This window comes from Lepidochelys kempii, chromosome 1 (genome assembly GCF_965140285.1).
Source record: "Lepidochelys kempii isolate rLepKem1 chromosome 1, rLepKem1.hap1, whole genome shotgun sequence".
NCBI classification, from domain to species: domain Eukaryota; kingdom Metazoa; phylum Chordata; order Testudines; family Cheloniidae; genus Lepidochelys; species Lepidochelys kempii.
Window position 1 is genome coordinate 210,670,840 of NC_136380.1, and position 13,024 is coordinate 210,683,863.

At 51.0% G+C, this 13,024-nt stretch overlaps 1 protein-coding gene across 17 annotated transcripts in view; it reads right to left on the bottom strand.

The window, feature by feature from the left end:
* The window catches only part of VAMP1 (vesicle associated membrane protein 1), a 127,696-nt gene extending 116,803 nt beyond the window's left edge, over positions 1–10,893 (bottom strand). For 4 of the 17 annotated variants that reach the window (XR_012154851.2, XR_012154850.2, XR_012154852.2 and 1 more), the window contains exons 1-4: positions 10,474–10,893; positions 7,599–7,728; positions 7,288–7,446; positions 6,301–6,352 (exon numbers count right to left, since the gene is read on the bottom strand). Coding sequence is in view for 10 of the 17 variants with exons in the window: in XM_073311072.2 (XP_073167173.1) it covers positions 6,301–6,352; positions 7,288–7,446; positions 7,599–7,728; positions 10,474–10,475 (343 nt within the window). In the remaining 7 variants the exon portion in view is untranslated. Of the gene's footprint in view, positions 1–2,812; positions 5,850–6,168; positions 6,353–7,287; positions 7,447–7,598; positions 7,729–9,760; positions 10,452–10,473 lie in introns of those variants that run through there. The other 13 variants (XR_013634603.1, XM_073311132.2, XM_073311105.2 and 10 more) reach the window with 8 other exon arrangements.
* Positions 10,894–13,024: the final 2,131 nt, after the last annotated feature.

The following is a 13,024-nucleotide window of genomic DNA, read 5'->3' on the forward strand; positions in this document are numbered from 1 at the left end:
CCCTAGAATATTTTGAAAAAGGCTGTTCAGTTTTTTCCCCCCCAACCTATAGCTCAAGTGATCCCAAATTTGGGTCTCTAACTCTACCCTGTAGCCTTCAGTGGCACACCAAATTTCAAAGGAATCTGACTAAACATATTGATTTTAGAGGACTTAGAAAGGTCAACCTTTCAACTGAGGTCATGAAACTTCCTTAACTATAATGGCACTGCCCTGCCATTAGGATAGGAGTGTCTCTGTCTGTTTCTGACCATGTGCAACATGGTGCCCAATGCTGGGAGACAGGAGAGCAACATCAGAGATGCCATTATGTTATAAAACCACCTGTCACTGCATCAGGACATAAATGACAAGATACATGACAAATGGACTAAGCAGAGGGAACCCCAAACGGCATGAAACCCTGTTCTGGGCAACTGTACTTGCCTCTGACAGACATACAAAAGATGTCTGTCTCTTTTACACTTTGGCAGCATTAGATAGCATGCTAAAAGCATCAGTGACATTCATTTCTGTGAATGCATGTGACTATCATTACCACTCTGATTCCCTCTGTCTTTGCATGTATGAAACAAATAGTCTTACAAAGTCTCTCATTGTTCTTCTGAAGTGAATTCACTGTCTTTTCATTATAGAATTGGTTTAAAGTATGTGTGACAGTCAATTTGAGTATCTACCTTTTTTGTGGACAGCTGAACCTATGTTTGACTTTTAATGCTACTCTGCCTTCATGGATATCTTAATGAGTAAATGCCTGACTGTCAGTGTCACTTTGTGGGCATCTGGACATCTTGCATGCATTATTGTTAATGCTACGTTTTAATCATGGGTATTTTTAGTAAAAGTCATGGACAGGTCACAGGCAGTAAACAAAAATTCACAGCCCGTGACCTGTTCATGACTTGTACTATACACCCTTGACTGAATCTTGGGGGGGGGGAGGGGGCAGCACAGGGGTGCTCAGGGGGGCAGCCCAGGACCTCTGCAGCTGCTGAGGGAAAGGGGGGTAAGTGGGGGTACACTCCCTGCCTGGCTCTACAAGGCTCCCTGGAAGCGGCGAAATCCCTCAGCTCCTAAGTGGAGGTGCAGCTACGGGGCTCTGTGCGCTTCCTCCGCCCCGGCTCCGCAACTCCCACTGGCCGGGAACCGCAGCCAATGGGAGCTGCAGGGGAGGCACCTGCGGGCGGGGCAGCGTACAGAGCTCTGCCTAGGAGCTGCGTGAGGGACATGTCACCACTTCAAGAGAGCCCCGAGGTAAGTGCCACCCAGAGCCCTCACCCCATCTCGCGCTCCAATCCCCAGCCCTGAAACCTCCCACACCTAAACTCCTGTTGGGCAAGGGGGACATGGTGGCCCAAGACTGCCACAGCAGCAGCCTGTACAGCTGGCCCAGGGACTGCCCAAGCTGCTCAGAAAGCCCCCAGGCCAGCCGCACCCGCCACTGCAGAAGTCACGGAGGCCCTGGAAAGTCATGGAACCCATGACTTCCTTGACAAACTCACAGCCTTAATTATTGTGTCTTTGTTGAGGTCTCCAAGCATATATAATGCTATGTTCAAGGCCACAGCCTACACGCCAGTGCCTTTGGGAGAGTCTAAGTGTACATGATGATGCACGTGGCTGCACCTGCACTATCACCATCACCAACTATATGTGATACAGTTTCAGTACAGCGTTGACTGCATGCTTTTTTCTGTTGTACATCAGAAAACTGTGGCCAACAATGGCAGAAATTAAAGGAAATACCGTAGGAAGCTGGAAAGCAAGAAATGACCTCCTTCCCCCCTCCACCTTCTCCCCCGCCCCATTAAACCACTTTACAGGATGGGAAGGTTTGTCAGACAAGCTGTAACTTTAATTCTTGTTCTTCCCTCCCTGTTTGCAGAATGCCTCCTGCATGCAGTACCCTGTAGAAATGGCTCTCTGTGGGAGGATACCAGCTCCGATATGAAGGTAGAAATGTGAGCCGCCTCATTTCTCATAGGTATCATATGTTACAATTTTATTCCCCACCACTTCCTTCTTCCTACCTGCCAGTGTAGGAATTTAATTTTCAGGGTTTCCCATGAGAAAGAGAAAAATGCTCTCTCTCCTAAGGCCTCACCTCAGCAGGGACCAGGGCCAGCGACACAGCCAGTCCCTGCCAACACCTTCCACCTCAGCAGCCCCCTAAGTACCCAAGCTTGTCACCCTGGAGCCCTGCCCTGATCCCTCACAGGCATGCCGTACCCAGAAGGGACAGACAGGCTCAGGGGCCACCAGTACCAGGCAAAGTCAGGTGCTCAGTACAGCCAATATTGGATGGTCACGATTTTATAATTGTGCCTACGGAAACAAAGCAGCACCACCGAGACCCAGCCCTGGGGGCCCCCCCTGCAAGGCCAGTAGTCCAGAGGGCCCCCCCCCCCCAACAGCCACAGATTACCAAGTGCAGCAGCTCAGACCAGAAACAGGCACGGACCTTCTGGCCTTCTCAAAATCATCCTGGGAGCAGCTGCCTCTCAGGGCCAGCTCCTTGTCCTCACTTTCCACCCACCATTTGGCAGCTCCACTTCACCCTCTGCTGCCCACCAGGAGCTCCAGGCTTCTTGAGCAGGGGACCATTGCCAGCCCCCACTCCACAGCTGGGGGGGAGGGGGCAGGCACTCCACAGTTTGGGGGGGGCAGGCAATGCCCCCTTGAACTTCACCCCAGCAGAACACCTAGGACTCTGTCACAGCCCACAGTTTAGGAACTACAGATACAGAGCACCACCATGCCCCCTTTCTCCTGATGGGTGTGTTTCCTTAACAACTCTCTTCTTCAAAGGGAATTACCTCCTCCCTGTCTTAGGGAGCTGTAGCTCTCAATCCCCTCTTCTCTAGTTGTGTTTTTCCTCTGACTCCCTTCCCTACATATTGCACCCACTAACTACCCCATCTGATAAATGGGAGTGTCTCCTTTAAATTCAAACTTGAAGTCTTTCAGTGTCCTGTTTATGGACATCTCCTTTGAGCACCTCATTCCTACACTGCCTCTGAACCTTCTCTAATAACCTCCCAGTTGCAACACAGTTTAAACAGCACGGGACTCTACTACTTTCAGCCTTAGTAAAGTCTGTTTTCAGTGAGGCAGAGCACGCATCTTCCTCCCACCCTCATTATGAACAGTTGTCCGCCCTCTCACAAGTTACCACTGGTACCTAATGTTTTCCTCTTGGACACAAGACACTGCTTGATGGTGGAGAGCAGAAAAGCCAGGTGGGTCAGGCTCTTTATTACATTCTATGGGACAAGCACCAATTACTAACCCAAGTTCCTGACACAGATAGTAACAGGGTTTAGGGTTGTCACCTTTCTTCCCAAGGGCAAATTTGAGATCAGTAAAATAGAATGACTGAGAACCAGCTATGCACTTAAGATCCGGAGTGGAACCACTGCCCTAGAGACAAGGCCTGGAATTGCAGAAGGTGTACTACCTTCCCCCGCTCCCACCTGCTGGAGCAGTTCAGGCTAGATACAAAGGAGTCAGCCCCCACTCCCTCAGCCCCACCAGTAGTCCAGGGCCACCCTTCCCCACCTATATGTAGGCCAAGCAGACAAAGTAAGGGAGTAGAATTGTGTTTATTAGCAGAGAGAGTTCAAAGTACATGAGCTGGGTGCTATCCATGCCCAAGGAGAAGATTACAGTTGTGTTTATAGAGAAATGACACAAATCACATGTGTGAGACAGCCACTGAAGCCATGTGGCCAGGGAAGCAAGTCCCTTGCTTTATGTTCAGAAGAACAGGGGTGGGGGAATATTTTTTGCCCGCACACAAAGAACCACAAAGAGGGGAACAACATACAAAACAACAACAGGAAGATAAATAAAAGAAACAGCCCAGAGGCCTCAGCCCCAGAAGAACAGGAGGGATGGGGGAGGGGGCTTGTCCAAGAAAATTTGAGCAATACCTGCTGGCTTGGGAGCCCTGCATCATCTTGCTTGCCCTCCCCCCAAATTATGGCATCAGTACAATCAGGCCCTAGCTCCTCTTCAGCAGATGTACTTCTGTCCATCCATTTCCACAGCTCAGTTCGACAGAGGATAGTGGGAGGCACGCAGAACGAGGACTACTTCACTCCAGATCTTCGGTTTTGCCCTCCCCGAGATGGGGAGAGATAGGGAATTACAGGCATATGGACTCAGCGCAAATGAAATGCTGGTTCATGGAGGCGAGCAAGCAAAACCCATACCCTTCCCAGAATGTCCTATTGCAACAGAGTCTTTTCTTCCTTTATTAACATTCAGTCTACCTCACACCCATGAAACCCCACAGATGGCATCCTTCTTTCCAGGATCATTGGCCCCTGCACGTAAGTCCCAGTGCATTCTAATTCATAGCCAGGGCTCCCTGAAGTGAGGAACCCTTCCTTTTGGTCTAGAATACAAGGAGCATTGCTCCTTCTCCCTACACTCTTCCCTCAGTGATTCTGTTTGAGAACAAAATACTCACAAGAGGCTCTGTAGGGACTTGCACACAAACTGTGCAGCTCATTTCATCCACAGAATTCACCTCAACACTTCAAGGACTCAGAGCAGCTGTGTAGCTCTTTTGTGCCTCCACTTTCCCATCGCTGAAGAGATGCAACTTACCCACAGAAGGTTATACAGTTTTACCTGCTTCCAACTCCCCACCTTCCCAGAGCTGGACTTGATGACAAACTCTGGAGAGAGCCCAGTTTAGACTCAAAAGTCTAAACTAGAGTTTCTAGCACTAGCGTATAGCAAGAGTTTTAGGCTTATGAACCAGGCAGATTTGCTGAGATCCAAGAGATGCTGAATATAGAGTTCTCAAGACATTTTCCCAAAGCTCTTTCTCAGAGCCGAGCTCTACTTTACTACCGTTTTTTGTAACTCCTTCAGAGAATGAGGCTTTGGAGAAAGATCAGAGCAGAAGATGGGGACTTGCCCAGAAACACACAGGATGCAGTTGCTCAGCTGACTATTTAAGCAACAGAGACTCCCCACACCTGGGACCCCCCAACCCATGTCTCCCTTCATGCAACAGAATGAGGTACACAGCTTGATGAAGCAAGAAAAATCCAGAATTCCTACTCACTCCCCCTACCAGTCCTGTTCCCTCCATGCCCTGGATTTCCTCAGAATAAGGTGCATGCCAGTAGCTAACCAGGGTGACATCCTGACAAGTCTGTATCTGTTACAGGAATACCAACCCCTAATATAGCCACTGCTGTTGTCCTTGTGGCATAGGAAAAAGGGATCACCAACCCTTCTTGTTGCATTCCTGTGAAATGGAGAGCTGCCACAACAAGAGCAAGGCACAACCCATCAGTATCTGTGGGGAGCTGAAGGCTAAGTGACCACCATAAACTAGTTTAGACTTCAGCAGTTAAAGGGAAACTCCACAAGAGCTGAGGCCGGATGCTCTCCTCTGAGGTGAGGCTTTCCTCTAATCAATTTCACACTGCAGTCCTCCTTCTGGGTTCATCACAGCCAGGGAACTGCTTTGAGGAAGCTCACATTGCTGAAGTACACCCTTTAGGTACAGCTATGATGAAAGTGACATCTAAGCCATGCCTCAATCAAATTCAGATTTAAAAAAAATTAACCTCAAACGTAAGAGTGGGAGCAACATCTTCCCCCAAATTGAGCTGTCCCTTGCTGCGGCTGCAGCAGGTGTTGAAGGGGTTAAACCTAGGTCCAGAAGAGAGTTGCTTCAGAATCTTACATAGAAGACAAACAAAACCAACAAAAGAACTGAAGATGAAGCAGCCACGTGGAGGTGGGAGCGTGGACAAGGAAGGAGACAGGAAAAGGGGAAGGTGGACTGCAGACTGAGGGGCTATGTTCTCAAGTACAAAAGTAAACTGGAGACAGAATGCAACAGAAGGAAAAAAAAAAGAAGAGAACAAGAGGGCAAGTTACACCAAGGCCCCACAGTAGGCAACTGAGGCCTACAAACCCCCAGCCAGGGTAGGGGCTTCCCAACCCTTCCACTCCCATGCCTTTCACACTTGGGACCTTTCCTCTACTGGGACAGAGGAGTTCTTCTCCCATTTCCCTCAAGGGGAGAGCTCTCAGACTGGGTCCTTTATGCGCTATTTTTAATATACCATTTCCCTGTGGAGTTTCCCAGATACTCCATCCTTCACCAGGCATTGGGAAGGTACCTTTTCCCTTAACCAGCAGGCAGAAGCTACCATTTGAACATGCAGAGTACTCCCAGACCTTCAGTCCCTTAACCAAAAGGGAGAAGGTGGCATTTTCCAAGAGTTGGGGGCTCCCTGACCCTCCATTCAGATTCCATATGGTACTTACGTACAATCGCCACCATCACAATGGCACAGATCACTCCAAGCATGATCATCATCTGGGAAGAAAAATGGTGAAGGGTTAATACTCTCAGAAGGGGTTATTATGGGGTGGAGTACTGCCAAAGCATCTCATCCACACCCTAGAGACAAGAAAGCTCAGAGTTCCAGTCCTTCCATACAGGACGGCCTGGTGCAAAACAACATTTCCTCTTTCCAGCCCCCAGTGTCACAAACCTGCTTCAACAGCCAAGAGATGAACGTCCAGGTTGGATCAGGAATCTCCAAAGAAGGAGGAGCAGCAAATCCTAATTAGCAGCACAGCAAGTTTTCCTCAAATCCTAGGGCATGGATGCGATGCTGACCCAATTGATTCCAATCTCTAATCTTCTCCCCACCCCCGCAATCAGTCCCCAAGGCCTCTCATGCAGAGCAGTGAGGAAGCAGCAGGGATCTAGTGGAAGGCTGCACTCCACAATCCCTCAGGGAGGGTATGAAGAGATCCAGGTCATTCTCCTTCCTGTGCACCTTGCCTTCCAAAGAGGGCTTGGGGCAGCTTCATGCTGAAACCACAACCCTAACTGTACAAAGTTCAACTGTCTTATAACCCCAGCTTCACTTTGATGCAGTCACAGACTACTTGTGCCTGCTGACAAGGAGCAGGGAGAGGGGGTAGAAGAGAGGGAGAATCACCACCTCAGAAAGACTCAAGTCATACACCACCCCACCCCACCCCAGGGAAACCCGCAGTGCTTCAGAGCAGCTCCCAACTTTTTCTGCAACTCCTGCCTCTGCCTCTCCATGCCTGGCTTGCTGGCTCAGCTGCTCTACAGGGAGGGGCCCTGCTGCATCATGTGACTGAGCAATCCGGGGAGGCATGTGACCCTGCATGTGCCCCCCCCCCCGCCACACACACTCCTTGGCCTCTGGATGCAGCAGAGGGAGACATGGAACAACTTCAGATCTGGCCTCATTGGAAGGTTGGGAGGCTCACCTTACAGTTCTTCCACCAGTACTTCCTCTTTAGCTTTCCTGCACTAGTTTTAAACACTGAGGCACCAGCCTCAAGTGCCTCTGCCTTGCCATCCATCTCGGTCAGCCTGATGTCTCGATCCAGCACTTTCTCCACATTCACACTCATTATGCTCACCACCTGCAAAAGAAGAAGGAAAAAAAAGCAGAATGTGTTACCACTGGCACAGAGGGAGGCAAAAAAAGCAAGAACGAGATTCTAGTCCATCATACTAGTCCTAGACACTATGAGAATACAAATTAGTAGTAAGAGACCAAGCTCATGAGACTTACCTCCTCCATCTGGGCCTGGGACTGCTGCAGCCGAAGGTTACTACTCATGTTGGGGGGAGGCCCAGGGGGACCCCCACCAAGAGCACCCCCTTCTGGGGCCCCAGGAGCAGATTGCAGAGCTGGATCAGACCTGATGAGACAAGGAGACATACCCAACAGAGTAATATGGGTCCATCTATGAACCTCAGATTTAAGAGAAAAACAGAACTCAGAAGTCAAGTCCCAAACTGAAAAGCCAGGAAAAAGCTCAAGAACAGATACAGGATCTCAAACTGGGAGAGGATATGTAGTGAGTTTCCATGTGAGGGGAGGTTGTCAATCCTGGGTCCAGAACTTCTGAATATTTTCATTAATGATTTGGATAATGACATTGAAATTATGCTTATAAAATGTATGGATGATACCAAGCTGGGAGGAGTGGCAAGCACTTTGGAAGATAAGTTTAGAATTGAAAGTGACTGTAACATATTGGATAACTAGCTTGAATTCAACAAGATGAAATTCACTAAAAACCAAGCGTGATGTAGTAGATATAATTCACAACTCCAAATGCACAACTACAAGATAGCGAATAACTAGCTAGGTCAGGAGTGGCCAACCTGTGGCTCTGGAGCCACATGCAACTCTTCAGAGGTTAATATGCGGTTCCTTGCACAGGTGCTGACTCCAGGGCTGGAGCTACAGATGCTAACTTTCCAGTGTGCCAGGGGGTGCTCACTGCTCAACCCCCTGCTCTGCCCCAGGCCCTGACCCTATTCCACCCCTTCCCTCAAGGCCCCTGCCCCCAAGCCTGCCATGCCCTCGCTCTTCCCCCTCCCCCACAGAGCCTCCTGCGCATGCGGAACAGCTGATTGCAGCAGGCACTGACTGGCGGGGCTGCTGGCAGGCGCTGGAGTTGATGGGGGGCTGCTGATGTATTACTGTGGCTCTTTGGCCATGTACATTGGTAAATTCTCGCTCCTTCTCAGGCTCAAGTTGGCCACCCCTGGGCTAGGTGGTAGTACTGCTGAAAAGGATCTAGGAGTTATAACTGATCACAAATTGAAAATGAGTCAACGTGATGCAGTTGCAAAAAAGAATATATCACAGAATGACATTAGCAACAGGAGTGTTTTATGTAAGACACAGGAGGTAATTGTCCCACTCTGCTCAGCACTGATGAGGCCTCAGCTGGAGTCCTGCGTCCAATTCTAGGCACAAGATGTGGACAAACTGGAGAGAATACAAAGGAGAGCAACAAAAAAGGCAAGGTTTAAAAAAACTTTACCTATGTGGAAAGGTTAAAAAAATGGGTATGTTTAGTCTTGAGAAGACTAGTGAGGGGGAACCTGATAACAGGCTTCCAATATGTTAAGGGATGTTAGAGATTTGTGATCAATTGTTCTCCATGTCCACTGAGCTAGGAAAAGTAATAATGGGCTTCCTCTGCAGTAAGGGAGAGTCAGGCGAGATATCCAGAATAGGCTTTCAAGTGAGGTTGTGGAATCCCCCATCACTGGAGGTTTTTAAAAACAGGTTGGACCTGACTTATGTTTACTTGTCCCAGCCTCAGTGTAGGGGACTTAACTTGACCTCAAGATCCCTTCCTGACCTGCATTTCTATGATTCTATGGCACATAGCTGCCTAATGCCAGGCAACAACAAATAAGGGCCAACTTTAAAGAAAAGAAACAGAAGCGAGGGAAGGGAATTGAATCTAGCAGTAAACCTGCACGTGTGCATGCAGGACTGGAATCACAAGGCAGGCTGTTGAGATCTGCCCAGCTGGACAACACAAGTATCTTGCTGCCCCCACAGTCATCTTTAACTGATTTCTGCCATTTAGGAATCAAGGCTGCATTTCCCTGTCTAGGGAGCCAATCCGGGGACTGCAGCTACTTGAAGCATTCATCGCACAGGACCACGACAAACTTTCCCCTCCCACATCATCCAAGAAACTAACCAGCACCACCCCACTACTTGAGCAGGGACAACTAGAGCCTGCAGATTTTTCTCTTTTTTTGGGGGGGGGGCAACTCTCAGAGCAGCTCCCTGGGCCTCACAGGGCAGACAAGCCACCTCCGAATCCTAGACAAGCCTCTACAGGGGGAGGCGAGCCCATTCCAAACGCCATTACAACCTGGACAGAGAGACGCTACCCCCGCCCTTCCCCTCATACGCACCTCTTACTTTCAGCTGCATGGAGCCAGACCCACCTAGTGCCTTGCCCGACAGACACCACTCATGGGCGGGGGAGCACGAAGCAGGATCCCCAGGCACTCCCCTAGAACATGGGACTCCATGGTGGAGCCTCTGCCTAGGACACCTGCACAGCAAGAGAGCCCCGGCCCCTGAGGCTTGGGCGGGGACTGCGGGGGCCACGGGAAGGTTGCTGGGGGCGAGACACGACACACGGGCTGCTGCTGCTGGCCGGGCAGAGCAGGGCAGGCTGGCGTGAGCACTGGCTGGAGAAGTGCAGAGGCCGCTGTGCGGGGCGGGTCTGGCCACAGACGTTGATGGGACAGAGGCAGAGGTGCAGGAAGGGCCATGTCGTGCCAGCCGAGACTCCCACCAACTGAGGGGAGGGGGGCCAGTCCTGAGGCAGCCGGGGAGAGGCGGCCGGTGGTGGCACGCAGGCAGCCCCCCTGTCCCAGAGAGATGGCGGGCCCATCCTGCGGGCCAGAGGAGCCTCCCCTCCCTGCAGGCTGCTCAGCCTCAGGCGAGACTGCAGCAGAGATCGGGGCCGCTGCCACCACTTCGCACGGGGCAGCGCCCAATCCCCGCTCAGGGGCCGCGGAGCCACAGCTGCTACAATGCGCCACTCGGCGCCGGCACCCTGGGGAGCGCGGCTCTGCGCCCGCCCCAGCGCCGCGCCGCGCCCCCCCCCCATACTCACATGGCTCGGCGCTGCGCCGGGCTGAGGACGCGCACTCAGAGCTCCGCGTCTACCCCGGCTCCGCTCCTCCGCCTGCCTGGACTTTCGGCTGCCGCGCCCCCGCCCCCTCCTTTAGAGTCTGGCGATGTTTGACCACGCCCACCCTGGCCAAACCAACGCCGCCAGAGCACACGGCCACGCCCCCTCCTGTCTGCAACCGTCCCTTCACACCGGCGGCCGAGCGCTTCCCTCAGCGCCAGCCTCGGCACCCTGTGAGTCCCGCCGCTCCCCCTCGGTCCGCACAACCCAACAGCTACAGCCCAGCTCCCGCCAAGCGCCGCGTGGCGGCGCTCCAACCCCTTGTGCAGTGAGCTGCAGCCTCCCCGTTCCGGCCCGCTCAGAACGTTCGCGGCCCGTTCCCCGGACCGAGCACCGTGCCCGCCCCTGGCCTCGCGCCACCGCGCGTTCAGGCCACGCCCACCCCTTTTAAAGGGCGATTAACCCCTCCCCCCCTGCAGCCGACGGTTGGCATGGGCGTGGCGAGGCAACCCCTCGAGGCCCCGCGGCCTGAATTTAGGGGAAGCTGCGCAGCGGGAGCCGGATGATGAGTGTTTACACGGGAGAGAAGAGGACCCTGTAAACTAGAGAAAGAAGCGCAGAAAATCCAGCCGGGAGCAGACGCCGTCATTGCAGGGCCGAGCTGCGGCCGGAGATCATCAGCTGCAGCAAGACGTCATCATAGCGGTGGCGTGTGGCCGCATCAGACTGAAAACAATAATCGCCCCCGCATCACAGCCTGGTGCACCGACGCCGCCGCAGCACAGCAAAGTGGTTCAGCCCTGAGAGAAGTTGGGGCTAAGGACTGTCGCCCCACCCCCCAATGCGGAATACTGACATAGCCTATTTATCGCCCGCCCCCCCACTTCGTGACTCAGAGGGAGACTCCACAGCGGCAGGTGACACTAGCCAAACTTCTGCCACACACCCTTCCTCTCCCAAGCATTAGCCGTGGTTCCTGGTGCAGGGCTCCAGTGTGTGGATTCATTTGCCTCTCCTACTCTATAGAGATCAACTATTTATTTCAGAAGGTGAAGACAGCTAGGAGGGGAGAGGCTGTTCTAGATTTGATTTTGACAGATAGGGTGGAACTGGTTTTGAATAGGAAAGTGGAAAGCCGCTTGAGTGAAAATGATCATGAAATGGTACAGTTCATGAGTCGAAGAAATGGTAGGAGCAACAACAGCAAAATAAAGACAACGGATTTCAAGAAAGCAGATTTTAGCAAACTCAGGGAGTTTGTAGGTAAGATCCCATAGGAAGCATGTCTAAGAGGAAAAATAACTGAAGACAGCTGGTAGTTTTTCAAAGAGACATTATTAAGGGCACAAGAGCAAACTATCCCACTGTGGAAGAAAGACTGGAATTATGGCAAGAGATCACTCTGGCTTAGCCAGATCTTCAATGATCTAAAAATCAAGAGTCCTACAAAACATGGAAATGGTCAAATTACAAAGGATGAATATATAAAAATAACACAAGTATGTAGGGAGAAAATTGGAAAGGCACAAAAAAAAAGATCAAACTAGCTAGAGACATAAAGGGTAACAAGAAAACATTCCACAAATACATTAGAAGCAAGAGGAAGACCAAGGACAGGGTAGGCCCATTACTCAAAGGGGGGGAGGGGAATAACAGAAAATGTGGAAAGGCAGAAGTGCTTAATGACTTGTTTCAGAGTAGTGTTACAAATTATACCTGATAGGACAAGCACACAACTGCTGCGAATTACACCTAGTAGGACACGCACAGTTTGAATCTAGGCTGAGGCACATAAACAAAGTCCACAACTGCAGAGTTCCCAAAAAACACCAAGTTTATTATGCTCGAGCATGGTGCCCCCCTGCTAGCCAGGAGGGGACCCCGAATACAGATTATACAAAGGTTATATACTTTTTAGCAAAGCATGTTGCCCTCCTGCATCGGAAACCTTAGCCAATAAACAAACCCTTTTCTTATCTACCACTTATCCCTGCTTGGTGCATTCCTCGTGCTAAACCAGTATGTTAATTACACAGCATGGTCCTAAAGCCATGCATCAGTAACTTTTATTATCAGGATAGGAGGCCTCACATCAAAGGCCAGGAGATAGGGAGTTAGAGACTGACAAAAAACAGATACTGGGAGTCAAGGCAGGCTTGAGACAAGGAGGAGGATTTTCACAGGGATGCAGTGTCTAAGGAACACTCCTCCTGGTGCATGATGTGCTTGCTTGTAGACAATGGTGGGCCCCAAACCAAAATGGAGTCACGTGTGCTAACTTTTCCTTAACAGTCCTCCCTTTTTTTTTTGTACATCAGTAAGCTATATCGGGGCTGAGTAACCGCGCTGCAGGGTTAGCAACTGCCAACAGCACATACTGCAGCATTGCAGGCATACAAAAAATAACGCAAAAACAATAACAGTCAAAAAAAGTAAATACAAAATACGCCGTCCCCAAGTCCCCACATCTGGTAGCCAGTCCCAGACCTCCTGGAATCCGGCGCTGGTAGTGTCAAGGCTGACGTGGTGAAAT